A 27,048-nucleotide genomic window follows, 5' to 3' on the forward strand; every position below is an offset into this window, starting at 1 on the left:
GAGTGTTTGGTTACTTTAACAGCCTGCTTCTGCTGATGGATCTGGAAACTGAAAATCGAATAGCTTCAGTTCTGTTGAGAGAAGCAGCAGAGTTGAGGAGACAAGCTGAGAAAGATGGTGTCCGAGCTTATCTTGAGAAGCCTAATGTAAGGCATCGACCTAACTCGAGGTTTCTCACAGCAACTGTCCTTGGTGTTCAACGATGTAATGCTTTTCTTTCCACCTTTTACTTATTTTCGTTTTACAAAAGTTAAGATTGAAAAGGATAAGCCTTTGCATTGCTATAGTGTGTGATATTCTTTTGTTCGTTGAAGCAATAGCTGTATGTTTTTGGAAGAAGATTATTTTAATTGTTGGTGAATGGTCGATTCACAATAAGAAAGTTGGCAGAATCTGAAAGTTTTGTTTTGGGTTATGCGTTTCTTAACAGTTCAATGTTGTGACTTACGTGTCTGTCTAGTACTCAATGTAGCTCAATATGTTAATTATTTACTCTAATCTCTTGCATGTTTCTTGACCATAATACAACAAACAGAGCGGTAGAATCCAATGAGATGTGGAAGGCTCAGGAGCAAGAAAACGAAAGGCTCTAAAGAAAATCAAGAGAGGAAAGCAGCAGCAGCAGTAGCCAAATGAAGCGGAGTAGTAGTTTCTCGAAAAGGAGTTTGGATAAGAAATGTAGCTCCATTAATGAGGAGAGAAAGATCACTCATCAATCATCATTGGACAAAAGATTGTACTTGGATGATGATGATGAAGGTTTAGGAGATGATGAAAATTGAGTCTTTTCTCCAATCACGGTATATATGTCTATTTGCTATAGCTTATGTTACCTTTAGCTTCCTTCATCTTCTGAGTCTCTTTGTAAATGACAGGTACAAACGTGGGAGAGGCTCTGTTGGTCCTAGGATGGATGAAAATGTCCCTTATCTTCCCACCGGGAAGGTTGATCAATTGCAAAGTTTTGATACAAGGGAAAGGAAGGTAGTCTTGCTGCAGCTTGGGCTCTAGCTAATCTATATTATCTTGCATGTTAGAAAGCTTTTATAAGGGTTTATAAAACTATTTATAAGAACTTATAAATCATTTTTAAGGTTTTAAAAATATATTTATAAAAGCTTATGAATCTGTATATAAAGGTTTGTAAAAATATTATAAGAGTTTAATAATCTTCATAGCACAATTTATAAGAGTTAATAAATCTTTTTCAAGAGTTTATAAATGCTTACAAACATTTAGAAGTAAAATATTCATAAAGCTATTATAAGTGTCTATAATTCTAATATAAATGTTTGTAAATTATTTATAATAAATAAAAGATTATTTATAATGGTTTATAAAACAATTAATAAGACTTTATAAAATCAGTCTATAAGGTTTTTTAAATATATTATTAAAGTATAATTTATTTATAAGAGTTTATAAAATCAATTTATAAGGATTATTAATAATTAATAAATGTTTATGAATGATTTATGAAGATTTAGAAATCATTTATAAACCTTTATCAATAGTTTATATATTTTCCTCATGTAGTGGAAAACAGCGAGATGAGGCAGGAGAGGTTCGTGGGGATATTGAGTTTGCTGTATAGTTCTTAGCTAAGAATAAGAGCGAGTGTCTCCAAGAAGAATGGGGAGTGTTGGAGAAGTCTCCGGAGGCGGCTTTAGATGTGGATCAGACGATCTTCGTGGTTGTGGCGGAAGACGTGGAGAGGAGCAAAACAACGGTGTTATGGGCGGCAAGAAACTTTTCCAGCAAGAAGATTTGCTTGCTTTACGTCCATCTGCTCGGCCTGCCTCCTGCAGTGAGAATCTTCTGCTTCTCTTTCTTTCTGACTTAACTGTTTTGTGGTGAATTATAGAATATTTATGGATGTTGAATTGTTCTTGAGTGTAGATTTGCTCATGAATCATGATTGAATCTTACCGAGTCTATATATATATATATTCTTTAGTTGATTGTGGATGATGTTAATGATGTACCTCTATTTGCTAAGAAAATCTGAGAAATGATATAATTGTTTTATAAAGAAGAGGCAGAGAAACCATATCAAATTATATCATCATAATAAAATCCTTATAAGGCTTTATAAAGATAATAAATAATTTATAAATGTTTATAAATCATTTATGAAAATTCAGAAATCATTTATAAACCTTTGTCAATAGTTTATATATATTCCTATAAATGATTTATAAACCTTTATAAAATCACTTATAAGAATATACCAAATATTTATAAGGTTTTATAAAATCATTTATAAATATTTAGAAAGGTAATTTCATTTATAAAGTCTTAAAAATCATTTATAAGATTTTATACATCTGTACATTTAGAAGTAAAATATTCATAAAGCCATTATAAGTTTAAAAGTTTTAAAAGTAAAATCGGTGATATAAATACATGAAGATGCTCGTTACTAATTTTATGAAAAAAGAAACTAAAGTAAATGTAAAGTACAAATGATTTACAGCTTACAATCACTTATAAGAACACGTGTTACACATATATATTACAGAAAGACATGTGTCTTGTTTCTCTTATATGTGTCAAGAACATATATATATTACATATAAAAACACGTGTCTTCTCTCTCTCTTTCTGCAACTCCAATCTTCTTGAAAATTGTGTTTTCCTCTGAAAACATAAAAACATAAGGCTAAATATATATATATATATATATTGTTTTACGGTTTCTTTTATAAGGCCTTATAAATATAAAAATTGTAATAAATACCTCAAGCGGGTTACCTTTATAAAATCACTTATAAATTTTATAGGAGCTTATAAAACCTTGTATCAACCATCTATAAAGTTTTTAAAACATATATAAATATTTATAAGATTTTATAAATCTTTTTCAAGAGTTTATAAATCTTTTTCAAGAGTTTATAAATCTTTTTCAAGAGTTTATAAATCTTTTAAAAGATTTTATAAATCTTTACATTTAGAAGTAAAATATTCATAAATCTATTATAAGTTTAAAAAGTAAAATCGGTGATATAAATACATGAAGATGCTCGTTACTTATTTTCTGAAAAAAAGAAACTAGAGTAAATGTAAAGTACAAATGATTTACAGCTTACAATCACTTATAAGAACACGTGTTACACATATATATTACAGAAAGACATGTGTCTTGTTTCTCTTATATGTGTCAAGAACATATATATTACATATAAAAACAAGTGTCTTCTCTCTCTTTCTGCAACTCCAATCTTCTTGAAAATTGTGTTTCTCTATGAAAACATAAAAACATAAGGCTAAATATATATATATATATATATATATATATATATATATTGTTTTACGGTTTCTTTTATAAGGTCTTATAAATATAAAAATCGTAATAAATACCTCAAGCGGGTTACCTTTATAAAATCACTTATAAATTTTATAAGAGCTTATAAAACCTTGTATCAACCATCTATAAAGTTTTTAAAACATATATAAATATTTATAAAACTATTTAAAAGGGTTTATAAAACTATTTACAAGAACTTATAAGCTATTTATAAGAGTTTTTACATTTATTTATAAGTGTTCATAAATTAATTTACAAGTTTTATAAATCTATTTATAAGAGTTTATAAATCACCAAATTAACCAACTTTCCACCATTTCTTTGCTTATTAAAGAACATTTTTCTTTTACAGTTTCTTTTATAAGGCCTTATAAAAAGGTATAACTGAGCATTGAGAGATACTTGGGGTTTATGAATTTATAATGGTTTATAAAAAAATATAAAGGGTTTACAAAACCACAATGTTAGATGAACGCCTCAGTTCTGCAGATGCACATAATGTATCCAGACCAGATATATAGCCTTCTAGAACCTTTCTCACAGCAATAGCAAAAGCCTGATTAACAAGAGTATAGTGGCTCTTGTTATTGGCTTCTTCATTTTCACCTACTTTACAGCTCCCACCTGTCCCTCAACTTCCAACTTGAAGTTCATGAAATGGGTCTACGAAGTTATGGAGAAGAAAGACCAAAGAACCAAAACAGCCTATGTTTCAAAGAATCTGTCCCAAGGCGTCAGTGCTTGATAACCAATGCCACAAGCTCAGACTTTTGTGGGTTGTCCTATCAGCTGGCTCAGAGCATAATCCATAAGAGAGCTTCTATATGCTAATAAGAGAAGAACACCTTGCAGGGCATTCAACGCCAACCTAACCAAGCTTAATTCCTATTAAAAAGCAACAAAATTGTCAGAGTGTGGCCAAAAGTAGAAGTAGTCTCAATATACTTTTTTCATTTCATCTAAGCACTAAAGATATTCCATTGTTCTGTAATTAATTACTAAGAATAGAAATCTGAGAACATGACATCGTAATCTTCCCTAAGATAATGATTTCGTTGTAACTCAATACAGTACATCGAGTACTAAACTCAAATCAATAAAATTGATACTTCTTTTTCCCCAAATCATTCCCTATTAGGTTTCCGATCCTAGCCACTCAAGCGAAATGCAAAAGCTCATGTTTCCACGCATACAAACATGAAAAGCGTAAATGGTGAACTTACAGAGACAAAGGAAGAAGACGAAGGAGAAGCACGAGTTGGAGGAGGAAATTGGCAGCTCTGAGAATGTAAGGACTCTCAATTACTTGGTGGAAGGTAAAGCTCCTCCTGTTTGAGCTTCTCCAGAAGCGAATCAACGCTCGTCGACACCGTCATTATTTCTCAATGGAGGAGAAAGTGAGAGATCGTCTTGTTCGCCTGAGTTTGTAGAGTTTTTCGGCTTCGTCGGAGAATTCGTCAGCACCGTCAAATCCACCAGAGAACTCGCCAGCGCCGTCCGGAGAACTCGTCAGGATCGTCGGATTTGATCACCGTCGAATTCGAAATCAATCTGGAAACTCTCAGATTTGGAATTGAGAGAGAAAGAGTAATTTAGGTTTAATTATTCAGGGGTATAATGGTACTTTGTCAATTAAAATTTTAAGGGTAAAGTTGAAAAGTGTAAAGTTGAAAAGTGGTATTAGGGAAGTGGTATTAGTGGCAATTTCCCTTTTGGTTTTTGGTTTGGCTTTTAAAGCAATAAAATGAAAAAAATTATTAATAGTAAAATATTTAATCTGGACATAGTAAATATAAAATATCATTATCAAAACACACATAAGCTTATTTTAAAATAAATAAACAGCAAACATAAAAAAAAATATTATTATGTTTTAAACATAAACTTAAAAATTTAATTCTATGTGTAGAATTTAACTGTATATGCAATAAGTTTGTGTAAAATTTTAGAATTAAATAATTATTGATAAATAATATTTACAAATTTAAATTAAAAATTAACAAAAATTAACAATATTTCTACAATTGCGGCAAATATAAGTCTACACATATGGTATAATACATATATAATAGTTATATTTTATGAATAAAGTAAAATTTAATTATATTTTAAAAACAATGGCAAAAAATAAACTTTATTAAAATATTTTACATTAATATTAATAGAAAATATTTTAAAACACAAAAGTAATTAAAGTGTCACAAAATATTATGCTTTAGTTAACAATTTTAATTAATGACATTTTTGTAAAATACAACTTTAATTAATTTTATATAAAATGTATGGTACAAAATATTGATTAAAACATTAATAAATTAACTTATCTTTATAAAATTTTAATTGTTTCTATAAGTAGTGAAGCTATAACTCCAATTGCTTAGAAAAGTGATGTTGTTTTACGTTAATTTTGTGGGCTTTGCAGAATGATAAGTGTATGTATTATATACTACAATTTTATCCAAAATTAATAATTTTTTTTTAAAAAAAAATACTTTTATGGTTTTTGCTCGTGAGAAACCATGAAAAAAGAGATTTTGGTTTCTAAGTAGAAAAAGGTAAAATGAATCAAAAACTAGTTTTCCTAGAAAATAGGAAAACTACTTTGTCAAAATCATGATTGGTTAAAAAATAGATTATAGAAAATCAAAAACCAAAAACTACTTTGAAAACTACAAACAATCAACCAAATCTACTAAAACTGATAAAAAATAACAAATGATTGACCGTTTAAGTGACATATTTATTTATTTTTACAACTAAAAGTCTTAAAATTTATGAATATGGCAAAATGAGAATAGAATATGAAAGTCAAAAAGAGTTTTTTTTTTAAATATTTTTTCTTATAAAAATAGAATAAAAAAAACCAATTAAATAGTAAAAGTTAAACATTGATTACGATATATTAAATTTTAATAACAACTGAAAAAAATAGTTATAGGTTGATTTCTTTAGAACCGACTTTTAAAATTGAACCGGGTCAACGGTTTTACTGGTTTTTTAGCTGGTTTCACCAGTTTTTCTCAAATCCGAGTCGTTCCATTTTTAGTTTTCTACATTATTTATAATTTTTATCTCTATTTAATTATTTGAATTCAATTATTTAAGATTAAAATATTTTTTTTAAAAAATAAAAATATATCAAAATTTATAATTTACGATATATAAATAGGGACTAGTTTCAATTGGATATAGAAAAATTATTTTATTTATATTTTTTTATTAGCTTCTAATCAAATTTTTAGTGTTTCTAACTTTTTAACTAATAATATTAATTTTATTATTATTTTTAAAAATTAGTTAAGAATGTAAATAAAAATAAAATTGAAAATTATTAAAAGTTATGTCACTTTAGTTATTTAAGTGAACTAAATAAAAAAATCTAATTAATACATAGTTGTTAAATTATAAAAGATAAAAAAATATGATTGTAAATGGTGAGATGATATTGAGAAGTTATTAAACAAAATTTTTTTGTAGAGCTTAAAAAGTGATTGTTGGATAATTAGACATTAAATTATTTTGTGAAAAAGATAAAAGATCATGTGAAACGTTAAGAAACAAGAAAAATAGAATATTGTTGAATTATGTTAACCAATGTAAATTGCTAATACTAAAAGAGGATTAAATAATCATACTATCATAAAGCTTCAAACTTCAACGCCAGCTCGACATGCCCTAGTTTCTTCTTGGTTGCGAGCGAGTCGACGGAGATTTAACTCCGTTGAAACCGATCGTCTCTTCACCTTTGTTTATGTCTCACTGTTATTTTATAATTACAGTCTGTCTATCTCCCTCTTCACTTCTGCTCAGAGACGCATTCAACTGAGGATAAAGCTTTGACCTTCATTGATCTCTCTTCCACTCTTCATTGTTGCAACTCTCATATGATAATTGACCTCTTCAAACTCCCAAGCATCACCTTCTATTATATAGTATTCCCGTCTCTCGCTATCCACGACTCCATATACCCGAAATAAAAAAACCCCGCATCCATGGCTAACAAAAAAAGAGAAATTCTTCAACGATTCCCGTCTTGGGAGAGGCGAAGCTGTTTTTCAAAAAAAGAATCTATACATACAAAAGGTAACTTATTTTGATAGTGTTCCATGTTGTTCATGTATTCATTTTATAATGCTTCTGTTTGTAGCTTAGAGATAACTAAATCTATAAATCATGAACACAGAAGAGTTGAAGGTTTTTAATGGACAAGTGGTGCGCTTTGGGAATCATTAATTGCAAGGATCCCAGTACCACAGCCTGGATCGCTTCTTTGACAGGTTCTAACATGATCATTTCACTTTGGTCACACATTGGGTTTATTGTTTTAGTAAGTATTTGGCTTTCTATTAGTTCTGTATTTTGATTTAGGTCGGCCACTAAATGTACACAATTCTGATAGTTTACAACGTCTCCATTTTGATCCCAGGTAGGTTGATGGAAATGCATAGGCTCCAACCATACAAGTTTTACTTGAGCAAGGCTTTCTGATGATGATTATGCTACGGCTCGTGGTTTACTTGGAAATGCATGGCCTCCAATCATACAAGTTTTGAGTCTGTCACATGCGTGGTTATTCTGTTTGTGGCAAGCTGGCAGTTAGCTTTCGTTGTTCTCGCGAGTCACGATGCTTTCGCTAATGTGGCTTTTAATGGTTATATTTATGATCATGGCCGGCTTCAGTGAAAATGCAAAGGTAAAAAAATAAAATATGTAATTTATCTTCAGTTTTAGAGTTAGTTTTAGTACAAAGTTTTCTCTGCTTATTTGTCTGATGAATGTATTGAAAAGTTGTAGGCAGAGAATGTACGAGGAAGCGAGCCGTGAACGAGTATTATTACTGTTGCTTCATTCTACACAGACGAGAAATTGATTAACATATATAAGAAAAGCTGAAGGTCCTATAAAAGCATGAATAAACTATGGCATACTACTGATATCAGTTTCACAGATTCTTTCTTCGTCCTCTTCGCTTCTTACGTCACCAGTTGTATGATGGTCTCGATATTGCATCAAATAATGTCTTGAATTGGGCTCTTTGTTTTTAAAAGATTTACACTCTAGGTCACATTTGTACTTATGAATTACATCATGGGTCACTTTCTTATACCCACATTTTCTGTAACTTTTATCCCCTTTTCTCTTTAGGTTTACTAACTAAAACTGAATCACCTATTTTATTAGTGGGTCCCTCTTTTCTTATATCTTCTTTTTATTAGATCTAAACGCAGTCGGAGCTATATCTTTTTATTTTTTGAAACACGAGCTATATCTCTTCTTCTTCTTTTTTTTTCTCCATCCTCGCAGTCTTCAAAGAATCTTTCTCCTCTCTCTCACCACATAGCATCCTTACCTCTTTGTCACTGTCTTGTAGATCTCTTCATAGTAAGAGTCTAGCAGAATCCACTAAACCCTCACAAAATGCTCTCTCTTTCTCATTTGCATCCGCCACCGTATTAAAAGCCCTCTTTACTGCTAAAATCTACGCGAATACTCTGGCTCAGTCAGCTTTGGCATGCCGTGAGAATCTCATGGATCAGAACCCTTAAAATCGGTCTTCTTTGGAGGTAAACAAGTCCACAGTTGGTTTCTTTCTTATGGTTTCTCTACTGTTTAATTTTTGTTTTCTAGATTTCTACGGGTGGATTTAGTATAGAAAACTTGTATTCTCCATAAATACAATTTTTTATAGAAGGAAAGTGCTTATCTTGTTCGACAATTATAAAAAAAAGGAGCGAAAGAAGTGAAAGACAATCATTATTTCTGTTATTCATATGACGAAAGCAAAAAGAAAATAATATATTTTTTACTATAGGTGGCCAGAAGATGAGAGTGGCAGAGCTTTCACGGATTAGAGCAGTGAAAGAAGCAACAAATTTGAAAAAATGACTTTGTGGTCCAGGAGAGTAACTCTCCTTAAGAAAGGAGCATGTGGAAGACTTGTCAAGTGGTGATGATTGTGAGCCTTTAACTCTCAAGGTCGTTTGCTAATTGATCCGTTGAAGATTGCCCCTTCATGTTTGAATGATTATAACACTTGAAAGCTTTGACTGAGTCTTAAAAAAATCTTATTAGAGAGAAATAACATATAAGTTTTTACGTGTTGGTTGTTGTGGGAGACTCTTGTTATGGCAGGATCAAGCTTACCTTTTATGATAAGTTTTCATTAGTGTTATGTCTCATGTAAAATTTGATAATGGATGGTGAAATTGCACGTAACAATAGATTTGTACACATTTACGTTAAAGGTTCACTTATGAATTTCGGAAAATGTTGCACATGTATACATGCATCCAAATGTCCACATGGATAGCATTATCTCAGTGCAGTGGCGGACCCAGAATTTTTTTTTACCGGTATCATAAATTAAATATTTTAAAATAATAATTAATTTAGTTTTAAATAATTAATTATTATTAAACATATTTGATATATTTAATATTATATTTAGCATGTTTACTTTGTGAAAACTATTATAAGTAAAAAAAATCAGTAGGAAAAAAAGATCATTACCGAAAATTATCAGATTTTAATTAAAAATATGTTAATTTGGATACCCAAATAAATTTTTAGAAAAGATTTTAAGTAAAACCCAAAAAAGAAGTACAAACTAAAGAACTAAGGTCCAAACAGGAAAAAAAAATAAACAAAATTTGGGCTTTTGGTCCGATTCAAAAAAAATATTTAAACAAAATAGGGTGCAAAGGGTATTCGAACCCAGGTTAAAAAATATTTAAACAAAATAGGGCTTTTGCGGATTGTTTCTAGCCTACAAACCTAATATACAATATTTAAGGGGTGTCAGCTGACATCCCTCCTTTAAATATGGGTCCGCCTCTCAGTGTACATGTGGATATCATTATATCAGCGTACATGAAAGCTTATCCATGATGATTTTCATGTTTGTGTACATGATGTGTGAATAATTGTTGTTTTACTTGAACGAAAGGAACCAAAGATGTGAACCAGCACGAAAGAAAGTTGTTTGTATACAACTTGGTTGTATACACCATGTGACCAGGGCCGGCCCTGGGTTAAAGCCCATGAAACTGAGGTTTTGGGCGCCATAAATAATAGATAGTTTAGGGGCGCCAAAATTGTAAATGTTGCTTCTAGTCTAGTGGTTGTAGAATTCTCCCTATGTCCTTCACCTCACAGGTTCGATAAGTACCCTTTCAAAATTTCTACTCTTTTTTGTAGTAACAGCATTTTCCTTTTCTGAAGATAACTACAAAAGATTTCTTCATTCAATGACATGAAATATTTGGTTACATGTTCCAACGACCCATATATTATTAGATAAATAATTTAATCAACAAAACTTAATTATATTTTTTATTTTTTAAAAACAATTATTCTTCTCTGTTTTTTCTTTCTGTTTTGCTAACTAGCTTTGTAACTAAAAAATATATCATAAAAGATAATATTAACTTAAAATATCAGTTGCTCATGTTTCACTCTTCCATTGTGATTGAATTTGAAATATCTCAATGGGAATCTCAAATAGGTATTTTTCTTTATTTCTTTTTTTTTGCAAGTGTTTGTAATTTTGTTAGAAACTTTTGAATTTTTTAAAAAAAATCTTAACATCATAGGGTTTCATTATTATGTGAAAACAATAAAATTTGTGAAGTTGATGTTAGCATACTTTATTATATGTTCTATTTATCTATAAATTATATTTTTGTTCTTTTTGAATTTGTGAATCTGCTAAAATAATATTAAATGTTAACCAAATAATAAAAAACAGACTTGAAATGTTTATTCAAAAATAAGAAAAAAACAGACAATATGAATTAAAAAATAATGTTTTAATTTTTTTTTGAAAATATCTCTAATTTTAGCACTATCTAGCATTATTTTAATCATATACATAAAAGTATAATAAATGTAGTTATAATAAAAGGGCAACATTTTTTTGGTCCGCTTTAGGCGGCCAACAAATCCAGACCGGCGTTTGATATGACCATGGTATACTTGTACATCAATCAAAAGGATAATATTGATACATGGCTAGTGACAAAGAATGCGGAAACCATTCGCCTACTGTCCAAGTTCATTCTGGTCGTGCTGGTCCATGGTGGGAAGGATAAGGATGCACGCGGGACGATTCACACACCCGCCGGACGTTCCACGTGACCCGTCGGATGATCCACATGACCAAACTGTGTACTCGCGCGAGACAAGTCTTCGGACAGCTTGAGAATCCTTCCTTAGTGATATATCTAAGTGAGAAGTCCATCAAAAGGTCGAACACTGAAGCAAGAACGTCAGTACAGTCTTCAGGACACGTTGTGCGCACCAAAGGAGCCATAAGGGAGAATCTGCGGCCATCTTTGGATTCTTCTCGTCCCAAGTGGATTTTGGCTCGACCATCAATCTTATAATGTTGAATTGGTTGGGAAAGAAGTGATATTGGTCGGTCAATTCCATCGCTAGGTCGTGGTTGTAGTCTGAGCTCCATTCCAGACGTCTGTGCGTCGATACGGTGGACATCACGTGCGGTACAGTCGGGGTGATCGGATGGGACAGTACGGACTAGGCCTGGGCGTTCGGGTACCCGTTCGGGTTCGGATCGGATTTTTTGGATTTCGGTTCCATTTTGTAACACTTCCTAGGTCCCATTCTAGTAAATTTACAAGTACGGATCGGATTCAGATATAACACTTCGGTTTCGGATCGGTTCGGATATGTCCGAAGTAACCATATATCATTTGGATTCGGGTTATATCGGATCGGTTCGGGTATATCCAAAGTAAAATCTAAAATTTAAAAGTAAAAATAAGAAATATATCTTTTTTGTATATAATGGAGTATTTAAGGTATTTATTTAAATTTTCAATACTTATTGTTAGATGTCACATCCAAATAAATATGAAACTGAATATTTGAAGTACATATTTATGTTTCAAATATTTATATTATATATTAATTTGGACATTCGGATCGGTTTCTTCGGATATTTTTTTGGGTTTTCGGGTTTTCGGGTTACCCGTTCGGGTTCGGTTAATAACACTTCAGGTTCGGATATGTTTTGTAACACCCTATAAGATTCATTGAAGTATTTTTTACATTTCGGATCGGGTACGGATCGGGTTTTTTGGTTCGGATTTGGTTCGAATTTCGGGTTTCGTATTTTATGCCCAGCCCTAGTACGGACAGTCTGATCAGCACGATCCGATGAGAAAACATGGTCGGTAAGGATGGAATGATCAGATGGGATAACATAGGCAGTATGTTCAGCACGATCTGATGGTAAAACCTCGGTTGGGTCGAGCTAAAACTAATTTTCGGTTGTAAAGTTGTGGCGCAAATCTTTAGTTATTTTAGTTATAATCTGTTGCGGCCGTTGTCGTAAAGAGCATATTCACATTACTAACCATAAATAATTTTTCCAGTTTTCCACATTCAAATCTTTAGTTACGTACATAAAAGTTAAACTAGAAGATCGATCACATGACTGAATCCATATTTGAAAATTCTCGTATTTAGTATTGTTTTGTTTCATATGAAACATTAAATACATAAAATCATGTAAATGGTATTTGTTAATTAGGAGATAATTAACAAAAAAAATTGGGAGGCAATTAAGCGAGACCAAATTGGAATTTGAATCATTACTAGTGGTATTTCGGGGTGGGTCTTACGTTTTCTCCTACAAAAGATGATCAGGTAAGTCGCAAAATTAGGGTTTGCGGTCAATCCAAAAAACTGATCTAAGAGAATTGAAATTTAACATGAGTTGAAAATCAAATTTTTAATTAAATGTTTGATTGAGTAGCATCTTAGAGTGTATGCAGTTTTCTGTTAGTTTACAGCTTAAGATAGAGAAATGGCGTCACAAAAGTAACTTCTTTAAAATAAAAGGTGCAAACCAAATACATAACATGGACATGGGGTCAAGGGTGTATGTGTGTATACACAACCCTTATTTATTGTTGAACGATACATAATCGGTAAGAAAGGAATATTACATAATACAAGGAATAACGAGAGAGACGTTAAAAAGTCTTGAAACAAAGGATACAGCATAAGATTAAGTCCAGTTACGGTTTACGGGTCGGATATGTGAAGGCGAAGCACATAGTCTGGTATATAATATTCTCGTACATCCTTATTATAGCAAAATATTCACTCTGGTTTGTCTGCAGAAGGGTCATCAGAAAATCATATCATCAAAGGGTTTGAAATGCATAGATTATGGGTCTCGTCTCGAACAAGTGTTAGTGTAAAAAAAACTTACAACTCTATTATTCCTGGGTATAACGATAGGAAAATTAAACACAATAAGGCCAGCTGTAACAGGACATGCCGTCACATTACAGAGGGAGTATGTTTTTCGCACTCTATGAAGAACCAATGGCACAGTAGTGGACGTATATGTATCTAACTCTATATTTCCCGCTGTTATGTTAATGGCTGCTCACACCAAAGATTCTAAATATTAGAAAAGTCTGACTTGCCAGAAAAGAATCAGAAAAAAAAAAAGGAGAATTGCTTACTTGAATTAGCGGTTATCGTAAAGGTTGCATTCTCGCCAATACCAAGCGGGTATGGATTGATCCTAACACTAGTGGCATTGATGCCACGGTCAATGTTCGATAGCCCGCAGTTCGTAAAATTGACGAAGGCACCCAAAGCAGCTGGTAAGAAAAAAAGTGACAGAAGGAGAAGCAGCAAAGGCTGCAAGGCGTGAGATATGGCCATTGATATTAGCTTGATCTAGATTGTTTCCGTAGATAGATATTTCTCTTTTTCTTTTTGTTGTAATTGCTCTGCTCACATGAATGTCTTATAGTCCGCGAATTATATGATTTTGATATATTATAATCTCCCACATTATGCTCGCGCGATTATCTTAAAACATATATATCTCAAACAGCTTGCAATATTTGAAGAAATCGAGCATGATTATTGATGTCTGGATCGGCACTATCACATCTATAATTTCTTATCTTATAGATGCATGTGAAATAGACCGCATATTAGCTTTTTAAAAAAAATATTGAATCAGCAGATCTCACTAAATAATTGCAAAACAAAAAAGGGGACCAAAGTGTCAGTGATATATAATATTAGTTTTTTTTAACTCCGGTCAAAGCATGAATTACATCAGAAATTTATTATATTACATATGATATGATGATCAACTATCAACATATGCGGACATGATGAACACTTTCACGAACAATCAATTCCACAATGTAGCTTTTTCCATAACACTACAATCAATTCCACAATGTAGCTTTTTCCATAACACTTGGATTGGCGTACGATCTTGTTTATACGACAACTTTGATGGAAATACTCTCTATGCACCACACGACCATAATGAACAGCTCTCCCTATAACATATTCGAACTTCCAAACAACTTGCATTCTATAATCTGTAAGAAATTACATTTTCATAAGAAATCGATCTCCGTACCTGGTATATAGTCATTTAAACCTTAACTATTAGGTCACGGTGCTTCCACATAACATGTTATTATATTATGTATTAGTTTATTACAATGCTTAACATGCATATAACAAAAATGTAGTTGAAATTCATTTGATTATTGATTAAGAATGAAATAAAAATAAACAAAGATGTTACGCTGTACCAACTATATTTGACATGTGAAAAGTAAACGAAGATGTTACGTTGTATATACGAAAACTTGGATCCCATCATAATTTAAGAATTCTCCTCCATTCACCGCTGGCTACAACTCCAGGCAGAAAATATTAGAGACGAACAAAGGGAACTTTTGGACCATTTCACATGTTTCAAAACATGTATCGTTCAGACTCCAGAGGATTCTATTTCTAGTGCTTGACGGTTGCTCGAGAAATATTAGAACAATTGTAAAGAAAAAAACTGACAAAGCATGATAGATAAAAGAATAGAAGACCACAGCTCCTGAAACCCATACATCATAACAAACCTGCACTAAAGAAAATGTGTCAAGAAGCTTGACAATACCACCCGTAGAACCGCATAATTTTATTTGTTTTGAAATGAGAAAACGTGTTAACCTATTACAAAAGGCATAATACCTTCCAGACATGGTAACTTCAGTCAGTGTACAGAATAGAGAAACCTTAGTTTCTTAAAAAATAGTATGAAAGGAATAAGGGAGGTTTTTCTAGCAATACTTGATGTCTCGTATTTGGTATTTGAACGTATCTCTGCATGCCAATAAAAGTGTGCAAGAACATCCGATGCAGCTTGGTTCATTGTACTTGTAATTGGTATTATTAATAAACTCTCATATAACCAACACATCGTACAATACTTTATACACAAGCACATTCGACTCCAAAACCTACATTGGTTTTTCAGCTACCACCTTTAGGCAAAGCTGCCATGAAAGAGTTGTAAGAAGACTCAAGATCAAAGTGAAGTTGCCTCGACTGCTGTTCCGTAAGCTCATCAGCTGCACCCATCTTCGCCAACCTCGAAAGCCATTCTTTCATCTTCGTCTTCCCTTCGAAATCCGGCGGCAGAATACTCAGTTTGTTGAGAGAAGCAGATAGATCAGACAAGAGAGGATAGACCTGGTCGACAGCAACCATGTTTAGTTTCAAAGAATCCATCGCCGTGATGAAGTTCTGCACACACTCAGCGACAATGGAGGCAGAATTGGAGGTGGATGCCGCCACGGTGGCTCGGTGTTCCACGGTGGCGGGAACACCGGATGTCACGAGGCGGTAGAGAGCGGATGGACAGTCCATTTTGTATGTGTCTGCGAATCGTTGGATGCTTGGGACCGTGTCTCTGAGGGAAGCGGAGAGCGTCTTGAAGTGGAGGATGAGTTTGTTGCATTCGGATTCGTACTCTGAAGGAGAGATTAAGTCTCTGATGTAAGCTCTCTCGAGCTTCTCTGTTGCTTTGATGATTGCAAAGAGCTCTGCGAAGTTGTCGTACATCTCTCTTTCTCTCTTGTCGTTCCATAACTTGGCCTCCATCATCATCATAATACAAGAACTTTCTTCCTTTCTATATCAATGAAAAAAAGCTAATTAATTTACTAAGCTAACTAAATCTCTCTAGAACCGCAATCAAAATTTAATCTGATTTAGTGAGGAGACCTTTACACGAATCAAACTGGGCCAATTTTTAAGAGAAACTTAAAACCCCTAAAATTCAAGTTAATTAGAGGAAACAAACAATAATTGATGGAAATTATCTGGAAACTACAGGGGAGACGAAGAAGATTCGTAATTAATACGACTTTGAAAGAAAGAGAGAGATAACAAATCTTCTGACCTGAGAGACTTTCTGATCCGAGAAAATGAACCAGGAAGAGGAAGAAGACCCCAAACTAATTTCAAACTACAAAAAAGTATATAATAGAGTAAATATCAGACCGGTGACTAATTCAAACTGGTTTGTTTTCTAGATTTTGGTTTGACTTAATTTGGTTTCGGATATTCGCCGATAGCAAATTAAAAAAGTCTTCTTAATAAAATAAAATATAAAATTTTAAATATTTATATAACTTTATTAAAAATGTTATTTATATAATATTTTACTTAATCAATATTAGCAATGGATCCGGCAAGGTAAAGAAAATATAAGTTATAACTAGATTTTAATCCGCGCATAAAAAGCGTGGATTTTTCTTTGGATTTTAAACAAAATTTCTAAATTAGTATTTTAAATTGTTTTGTAATATCATGTTAAAAAGTCATATTATATTAAAGAAAAAATTGCTTAAAATTATACAATTTACCAATTGGTTTATTTAAGATTTTGTATACAAGATTTTATATAACTCTCTTTTAGGCTTAAATATTTACCAGACTCGGAAAACCAAACCGAAATATAGGTGCTATTTGGGTTTCGATCCATGGTAAAATACATATTTTTCTAGACCTGTGGATCCCCCTGTTCGAGTTCGGATCCTATCCGAGGGTTGATTAGTACCCGAAGCACTTGAAATATTTTGTGTAAATTAGGTATATTTTGGATATTTTGAGGTATATTTGAGAACTTCAAGCCTGGTGCAAAGAAGTTGATCCGGTTTAGATTTTCTTCGTTTTATGTGGTATAGTAACTTTTGGGAGTTGCTGGCTCCTTCTGAAGCGAGGGTATTATTATCTATTTCTGGTTTTTCTTGGAGTAAGGTCTTTGCTATTTATTGGAATTAGGCTTTTCAGTAGTCCCGCTTTACTGATCGATCTTCTTTGTTGCGACGGTCATAATTGGTTGGATTGGTCTTTTGGAGACAGATCTCTAAGAACTAAATTCTTTTTTTAAGTAGATAGTGTAGATAAAAAAAAGAACCAAAAAGTTTGGAGAGTTCGAGCTCATGACAAATGAGAAAGCATCAATTTCATAAGTTGTCTAGTGTTCTCACAACGAGTTTCTATCACAGATGGTGTAAAATTACAATCCTTGATTTATGCGGAAGCATTAGACCATCCGCATTAGCGGTTTTTACCGGATTCGTGGGCTCGAGTTTTTAGGTCCGAATGATTAAAAGAAAATCAAACTATTGTCTTTGTTGTAAGTATATTGCGTTTGTTATTTTTTTTATTTGGATAACCTCTTTGGCATTTTATATCCGTTATATATTATGACACATCTAATGGTATGACCTTATGCTCTTTGTTTTTTGTAATATTTTGAAACTTTGTGTCCTTGTGGCTCAACGATACACAGTGTTAAAAATATATAAATATAAAATTTTTGTAAATTATTAAGTCAGATTTTTGAATGAAAAATCCTTCAATATGTAGTGGAGTTGGCATTACGGAATTAATTCGCTTTACAGCACTAGATGAAACATGAGAATAGGTCTATACATTTTTTGATAACTCGGGGTATTTGGTTGGGGAATCCTAACCAACTAATTTTTGGGGGGAATTGTTCACTACCATCAACAAACAGATTTGATTATTCGTGATGAATTAGAGATTTATGTTTTCTGGCCAGACAAACGGATATATCTAAGATGATAAGTTTCGAATTCAAAGTGTTTAGTACCTTTTCAAACCACCTGTACCACTCAATCATGTTTGTGTGGTTGGTCTATAACACTTACTTGAGACAAAACTCAGAAGACATTTGTTTCACAAATTTGGTTGAATCTAGATATATATATATTCAGGTAAAACTTAAGATTGGGTTTTGCAAGAGAGCAGAGAAGCTAAGCTAGATATTATAATGAGTTTGATAGAAAATTCCAAGAATTTCCAAAAGATTGAGAAGATTTATATTTTCAATATCCTCAACAGTCAACACTTTACAATCTTTTGATAAAGTATAATGGTTTGACGCTAACTATTAATATTCGTTGTTTTATATTGTTTTATATATTTACTTCAAAGAAGTGATCACAGAGCCAAAAAAAAAGATCAACATATTTGAGATCATCCATGTTGACTTCAAATGTGATTATAGATTGAGATACATAATCACACATATTCACTTTACACAAAAAAAGAGCAAGTAAAATCAGAATGAATGTGGCACACGATTTTACATGTTTTATACCAATTTTTTTACATAATTAATTAATTAATAAAGAAAACACATTTTCTTACACTACCAAACGCAAATCTAAAGCCAAGACATATACATGCACATCTAAACTTCTAGACAATGATTACAACGTCGTCGAATGTTGCATATTAACTTGAACATTTTTTATTTGAGTAGATTATACAAACTAAAACCGGATGGAGTGTGGATGAAACAAAGCTTACCAAAAAGGAAAACAGTATGAAAATGCACTGTCGTTTTTGGTAGCTCCTTCCATTATTTTTACTCTTCCTCGCTCCGACGACGGAAAAGTTTGTAACGTCTTAAAGATTCCAACCTTTGCAATTTCATCTCATCGTTGAATTTTCTAATGAAAGCTTCGACTCGTGAGTTTAGCTCATCTCTTCCCATTGACAACTCCTTTTTCAAATTCACCCACGACGGAATTCTATCCATCAACTTCTTTCCCGACCCCGAGGACGATGAAGGAGGCCTCCTCGCTCGCGACGGGGATGGACACGACGATGTGGACATTCTTGAGCCGTTTCTTGAAATGACGTGGCCTTGAACCGTGTTAGATTTCGGTGGTTGTTTTTCGGCTTTGACTCTCTTCCACATCTCATCCATGGTCTCGCTCTCATCACCCGACTTGTCATCTGACATAATCCATTTACATCCATGCAGATAATTTTTTTGTAGTTTATTAAAGTTATTAATGGTTTTAAATAGAAATTCTACATCATTTTAACTATTTAAATTTTTGACTGCAAAATTAAATATTCTAATAATTTACCAAATTTAGTTTTTGTAAAATTATAAGTTAACAATTGGTACTTTTAACTAATCATGTTTTCCTAAACGAAAACCGTAAAGTAACAAGTGTAACATATAGTTAGGGACATATAATACATACCTTGTGGAAAAGTCTTTAAAGGGACAGGTGGACGTCGGGGTCCAGTAGGTTTCTCCGGCGCCTTTGACGGAAATTGAATTTCCGGAGATGAAACCGGTCTACGATTACTAGAAGATCCTCCACTCTCTGACTTCTCTGACTTCACCGGGAACTTTTTTACCTCATGAACCTTATTGTTGTATTGATCAAACGAAAAGTCGGATGATGAGTTATTCCAAGAACGGTCATGGTCATGGTTCTGGCTATGGTTATGGTTATGGTCATCATGTTCATAGTGATGATATGTATCATGATCGTGGTTATGCTCCGTGGCCGAAGAGTCAGATCCATGGCCGAAGAGAGAAGAGGAGGCTGCGAGAGCGAAGATGATTCCGTTGATGATGATGAAGAGGGGGTTTAAAGTAGGGAGAGAGAAATGAAATCCGGTGAAGGAGAAGTTCAACACCGATCGGAGCATCAGTGATATAGCTCCGACCAAACCTGAAGCGATGATCCATGCCCTTGATGTTAACATTATCTTTGTCTTTAATTCGCCTTCTCTCTTTTTGTGTGTGTTTTGGTCTCTGTTTCTTTGAATGAAAGCCTTTGTCGTACCCATTCAACCCTTTTTCGATTTATACACACAAAACCAAAAGCGATGTTTGCTCGGTTAAAGTTAGGTTAATCTAATTAAAATAAATATAAACTAACAATAAAATGATAAATAATGGATCAGTATATACAAACAGAGATGTTATGAAAATAAATCATGAACGTATAAAGCTATAAATATAACATAATTTATATTCTTACATAGGTAATAATTAACAAATGAATCATTTATTTTTGTTTTACAATTATTATTTTTATAAAAATGTATGGTTCATTAACATATTATTATTATTTTAATTATTTCATATTTTATATTGATCCAACTTGAAATTTGAAAAATTTATTAATTTATCGAATATTAGTTTATAAAATTTATACTATATATTATTAGAGCATCTATGGTGCTTCATTTTTTACCTTTTGCTTCATTTTTTGTTCCATTGGTGTTTCATTTTTTGAAGATACAGTTTTTTTAATTACATATTGATCCCTCAACTTTAACTTGTTCTTAGTTTTTACTTAAATAAACTGTAAGAGCTAATATTACCAACATACTTTTAAAGTTTTTATTATTATTTTTATTCAATCAATTTAAAATATTAAATATACTAGAAAAATGTTTTTTTTACTAATATTTAGATGAAACACAATTACATAAATAATATAAAAGTTGAAAGACTTAATAAACATCAATCTAAATAAAAAAAAAACTTAGCACATCATAAACTAACACTTAATAATCTGGTAAATCATTTCCATATCCACTAAGATTGTTAAAATATTGTCCAAATGAAGTGGCTGTTTCAGAATGCTGTTGAGCTTGTTATTGTTCACTCATTTCTACTAAAATTCGATTGTGCTCATATTGAATGTATGCACTAACGTTAGGATCTTATATGGAGTTCAAATCATGAAATAAAATTTTGTTCTCTTCTCTAAACTTTTTCAAAGCATAATTCTTGTTTTGAATCTCCAAATGTTGCTATATTTGTGCGCTTGTTTTCTCTAATTTCTCCAATAGTTTTTATTTCCTTTTTCCAAGGTGTTAATAACAAGTGATACCATTGGAGATGTGTACTAATAATATTATATGATAATTTTTATTTAATATTAATTAGCAATTGTGGTGAAATATTGTTAAAATAAAATATTTGGGTAAAATTAGTATACTAGCAAAAGTAAAAGATGTTTTTGATAAATAATGATAAAACAAAAAAAGAATATATTTGGAATATTCTTTTTTAACGAAAAAAATGAAGCAAACCATTGGAGAACATGCTTCAAAAAAAATTTGAATATCTTTATATTTTGAAAAAAAATTTTTTACCATTGAAGATGCTCTTATTTAAATTATTTGAATGATAAGAGCATCATTCATTATATAGAACCAAAAAGCGTTTGTAAGCATTTCCACTGCCAAATTCTAAATAGGTATCTAAACACTAAAAAAACAAAAGGGGGGGGGGGGGGGGGGGGGGAGAGAACAAGAATGGTTTTCACTGAGAAACCCATAAAACCCTCCCTACCCACATCGCCATCTAAATATATTTATTTCGACATGTTCACAGCTAAGTAATTTAATTATGAGTTTAAATTAAATTTTTAATTATATTACTAAAATAATAATGTTTTGATTTTGAATTTTTTTTGAGATTCTGAGCGATAAAGTTTTTTTTATAACGCTGATTTATTAAAACATTACATATGAAAAAGATTACATAGACGATTTACAACCGACAATACTATCTGTCTTATGAAAATTTACGTCTAACTGCATCATCTGAACCGTCTTATGAAGATTAATTCATGATCAAATTTACTTGCATCATATGTATCATCTGAGCGATAAAATTACTCTAGTAACCTTTACTATGAAATCACATTTATATATATATTTTATAAATCATCTTTAAATCAGTCGACCTAGATAGTAACATTTTTTTTGACCTAGATGGAAAAAAAAAATAAAAAAATAAAAAATAAAAAATGTCGACATTAACTGATTGTTTGAAAAGGTCAAGACTCATTAATTGATTGTTTGAAAAGGTAAGACTCAAAATATTTAAATATACAGTTTGTCTTATCTCACTGCAGAAGATATATATTTGAATCTTATTTTATAATTATCTGTTGGATCGACGAGATAAGAGATAAGAGCATGTACATCAAAGGTACGTGAGAGGTTCATGGGGTAAGTTTGTCAAAAAAAAAAAATTAAAATAATTCTTTTTTCATGAACTTGGTCCTTCTAAATTCTTTGCAGCGAACTTTTTTGTGGTGAGTTCATCACTGTTTTGTGGACTCCACAACATATGGTGGTCCACAATTAATCTGATTTTTTTTTTTTAAATCAAACAAAAAAAAATGTTTTTAATAATAAAAACTTAGAAACTTGAACTTCAAATGGAACTTCAAATGGAGGTTCATTGATGTTCATGCTCTAAGAAGCTTAGCAATATCTTACTAAAGTTGGCTGAGAATTATTATTAGTGATGGCTGAGAATTATTACGTGTAATTGTGTATTTGGTCCCAAGCTAATAGAAATCTCTATCGTGATTACGTGAATATAAACTTTAAGAACTAAATGGAAGTTCCAATATATATTCATATCAAAGACTGTATGCATAGACTACTATCTGCACTTTTGAATATAAAATGAGAGTAATTAAATATCTTGTTGCATTTTTCCATGGTTTAACATATGAGCAAGGTAAGTTGGATGTTGACCTACAGATAGTTTGCTATCATGTTACGTACTAACTATAATACTATACGAGCTAGGTCAAGATTATGGCCTTTGAGAAACTTATTTTTTTTTGGAATATTGAAAAGCCAAAGGGCCAATGAAAGTTCACCATGCTTCTTAAAAGGATCTATTATTCTAATGTGTACATATGTAATATATGAATGCCTTAGTTAATAAGCGTATGAAGTCAAGTAAATATAATACATTATTTACCCTCCTGACGTTGCATGACGTTGCTGTGTAACAATGTCTTGCTTTTGAGAAGAAAAAGAAACAATGTCTTGCCATGAACATACATTATAGACGATTATGTGTACATTGATGACTGCTAGACATATATTACATCTAGGTTAAGAAAACCAAGTTTGAAGAATTACTGGAGCTAGAACCGAACTAAAAACTAGTTTTAGACCGTGATATATACGCGAAGTTTATGCATACTGATAAACCAGCTAGCGGAACGAAATGAAAAGTGTAATCTATTTTATGTTAACCGATAGACCAAACCCAACCAAATGATATAACTTATGCATCATGCATATATACACTACATGAGCTTGTCTCGTCAATTAGGATTTGTGTTCTTTTTGCACAGTTTTTTTTTTTTGGCGCTAAAAGTTGGTTTCTTTTTCTTTTTCCACAGTTGACAAAAAAGTGTATATATATATATATATATATATAATTTAATTATGTAGTTTAGCGTGGAAAATTCATATCCAGACAGCTAATTTCTAAGAAAAAAAACAAAATCAAATGACGTGATGAAGTTTCGGGGGCTTTTACCTGTAGATTGGATTTGCATCACCCAAAGATTTCAATTTGTCACACACAAGACATCATGCTGCATGAGTCATAGTATCGACATAATCCATCAATTAATTCAAGTGGAAATGTATTTGCACCACACACACTTTGAGTTGACTTAGAAAATTATATCTTACATGTCAAAATATCATCTAGATATTTCTTATACTGCGAGTCTATTACGATACTCGTTTTTAGTAGTGTTCATTGTGCACATTTTTATGAACAATTCTATATATAATCTTGTGTTATTCATTGATAACTTCTAAATACTTGTTAGAATTCCATTTTATTTATTTATTTTCTAAAAACTTTTTTTTATAAAATTGAAGCATACGTTTTCAGATCAAATATATAAATACTTAAAATATAAGGGAGACTTATTACTTTTAATAGATTTGTAATTAAATAAACTATTTTTACATATATGCTCCTTCGAAATGAACAAATACATACTTTATTGGTCAAAAAAAACAAAAACTTATTTTGTATGAATAACGAAGTTCAGAGACTTTTTTTTGTTTAGTCCAGATTCTTTCACATTTATGGACTTGTTCATAATACGAGATTCTTGGTTCGGCGGCAACCCACTGGTGTGACACCCTCTCTTACCATAAAAATCTGATTTATTTACTACGTGTGGAAGAAATCTTAATCAAAGAAGACATGACCCAATTTAGGGTAAACAATGACCCTTAATATCCAAAAGCCAATACTTCACTTTGCTATGCCTAAGACTGGCTCAACAGAACTAACCGAGAAGACAATTCGAAATCGAATTGTTTCCCTCAATCATCATGGTAATCATATTCGCGATGGTCTCTTCCGCCCGGTGGTTTGAAATGAGGCCATCACGACAATCAGATCATCATCGAATATGGTTCTTCAATGCTTTGTTTTTGGTGTCAATAGTACTCTGTCTTTGGCTCAAATGCGGTAGTTCATTTTGTTCTTTTTCACTCATTATAAATCGCTTTATATTTTTCCGTAAATCTGGATCAAACCAACGGTCATATCAGGGTTAAACGTGAATCGGAAATATATCTGGGTTAAGTGAAAAAAACCGAGTTATTAGTAACATTTTACCAAAAAATTAATTATTAATTATTTTTCTTTTTAAAATAAATATAATAGAATTTCTGAAAATGAGCACCATTACAAATATTTTTTTTTTACAATTCTCATTGTACTCAATAGATCTCTATAACTCACGGCTATAAATCTATAAAGACAAATATCAAATTTTTTTAGGGAGAATGTGTGGAATATATCCAATTAAGGTCCAAATTAGCTTAATGCCCATAATTATGGATAATCCAAAGAGGAGTAACTTTTTGACACTGTGCGGACGATAATACTCTCATGCTTTATCGAAAACAAGTAACTTTAGATTTATCAGCTAAATATTTACATAGCAGGTAACAATCTACATACCAACTAACATATCAGCTAATAATTTCAGTATTATCTAACAATCTATGTATCAAACAAATGAACAAATCATATATCAGTTAATGAAACTATTAACAATTAATTAGTTATCTATCAAATAGCCCCAAATCTATTTGTAACAGCTAACACTTCATGTATCGATTAAAAATCCATTAAAATCTAAATAATAGCAGCTAAGTAATAAAATACCTACTAACAAATATATTATCTAAAAGTTGATTGTGAGTCGAAATTGGAAACATTGGAATTGGGGTGAGATAATAAGATTAACATTATGGGTGTCAAAAGAATCAGAATAAAAAAATAAAGATTTGTGTTGAATTAGAAGATGATTTGAAGAATCTATACGAGAGATAAAGAGATTAGAACACATAAAAGAGAAAAGAGAGAGAGATAGAGATAATGATATTATAGTCATAAAAAATATTAAAAAGAAACAAGGGTATATGACAAATTATATGGGTTTTTGGGTGCATTCTTACCAATTTCTCAATTTTTTATTTGATTTCCACTTGTATTTATTTAATAATTATTATTTTAATAAAAAGTATTGTTTAATTTAGTCAGCCAAAGACCATTTGGGACTACCCAAAATCTCTTGGAATTAGACATTTAGATGACTAAATCTGAAAATGCTTCAATTTAGCAAAAGCCGGGCGAATAAACCGAATCTAAAAATTCAAACCAAAATCGATTGTTAAAAATGATTGAAACCCGACATAAATACCAAATAAATCTTGTTTTACGGTATTTCGGGTTATCGGTTTTATCAGAACCAAACTTGAACCCAAATTGATATTCGAAAACCCTCAAAATTAAAAATCCTAAAAAGAATTTGTACCAAACCTGATCTCAATCCTTATTATGTATCCAAAAAATTCACTAAGATATCATTCACTATCTAAAATATTTATGTATAACATGAATAACTCAAATACTTGGTCTAATATATATTTTTTATTTGGTCAATATTAATGTTTTATGTTTTGAAAATTGTATTTTAAATTAAATTATGATTAAGTTTGCTTTTGAAGTTTAAACAATGTTGTTTTTCTTAAAGTTTAAATAGTGTTTCTTACATGTAGTTGTTAGCTTTAATTTGTTTATGTTTCATTATGTATAATTCTCGTTGGTATAAGGCTTTCGTATTTTATTCATTTATAGGTAGTAGTATAAATTTCTATTTTAAATAAATGTATTTGAAATTTTATTTTTTATTTTAAAAAATAATATATTATTTCATGATATATATTATTGATTAAGGTTTATAAATTTAGAGATAATTATTTTGACATAATTTATGTATCTTGAATGCATAACATAAAAATAAATGAGGTTTTAGATATGGTCAAATAACATCAAACTGTTAAAATGAAAATAAATAATAGAGATGAAAATTATATTGAAAAATGTAAACGATACAATATTTCATTTCTGTTTATATAAAAATTATATATATAATAATTAGTAATTAAAAATTTATGATTTTATGGAAATCATATATTTACTTAAATATATTATTATTTTATTAAATTATATTATATTTTATACTGATCTAACTGAGAATTTATTAATTTGTGATGTTTATTAATTTATCGAATATTAATTTATAAAAGTTCTACCGTATATTATTATGTAAATTATTTGAATGGTAATATCAGTCATAAAGTATAGTTAGAAACCATAAGTTTATGTAGCACCAAGAGCATCTACACCACAAAATTCTATTCATGGTATCTTTTTTTTTTTTTGTAACATTCTA

At 31.1% G+C, this 27,048-nt stretch overlaps 2 protein-coding genes and 1 long non-coding RNA gene across 4 annotated transcripts; 1 reads left to right on the forward strand and 2 right to left on the reverse strand.

Annotated features, from left to right (window-relative positions):
* The first annotated feature begins 8,537 nt into the window (after positions 1 to 8,537).
* Positions 8,538 to 9,479, forward strand: LOC125578326. The gene is made up of 2 exons (XR_007316403.1): positions 8,538 to 8,871; positions 9,120 to 9,479. It is a non-coding gene; the product is annotated as an uncharacterized LOC125578326 (long non-coding RNA).
* Positions 9,480 to 15,497: 6,018 nt separating this feature from the next.
* LOC106364465 (vacuolar protein sorting-associated protein 28 homolog 2) lies at positions 15,498 to 16,701 on the reverse strand. 2 transcript variants are annotated; one of them, XM_013804034.3, is made up of 2 exons: positions 16,560 to 16,701; positions 15,498 to 16,289 (listed from the first exon to the last, which is right to left on the reverse strand). In XM_013804034.3, the coding sequence occupies exon 2, from the start codon at positions 16,265 to 16,267 to the stop codon at positions 15,629 to 15,631; it is 639 nt and encodes a 212-aa protein (XP_013659488.2). In that variant the 5' UTR covers positions 16,268 to 16,289; positions 16,560 to 16,701; the 3' UTR covers positions 15,498 to 15,628. The 2 variants fall into 2 exon arrangements, with proteins under 2 accessions (XP_013659488.2, XP_022548506.2); XM_022692785.2 differs by having other exon boundaries at positions 16,382 to 16,596.
* A 1,946-nt stretch (positions 16,702 to 18,647) lies between these two features.
* BNAA09G20010D lies at positions 18,648 to 20,329 on the reverse strand. The gene is made up of 2 exons (XM_013804035.3): positions 19,693 to 20,329; positions 18,648 to 19,435 (listed from the first exon to the last, which is right to left on the reverse strand). Exons 1-2 carry the CDS (start codon positions 20,288 to 20,290, stop codon positions 19,062 to 19,064), a joined length of 972 nt encoding a protein of 323 aa, XP_013659489.2. The 5' UTR covers positions 20,291 to 20,329; the 3' UTR covers positions 18,648 to 19,061.
* Positions 20,330 to 27,048: the final 6,719 nt, after the last annotated feature.

Source organism: Brassica napus, chromosome A9 (genome assembly GCF_020379485.1).
Source record: "Brassica napus cultivar Da-Ae chromosome A9, Da-Ae, whole genome shotgun sequence".
Taxonomy (NCBI): Eukaryota; Viridiplantae; Streptophyta; class Magnoliopsida; order Brassicales; family Brassicaceae; genus Brassica; species Brassica napus.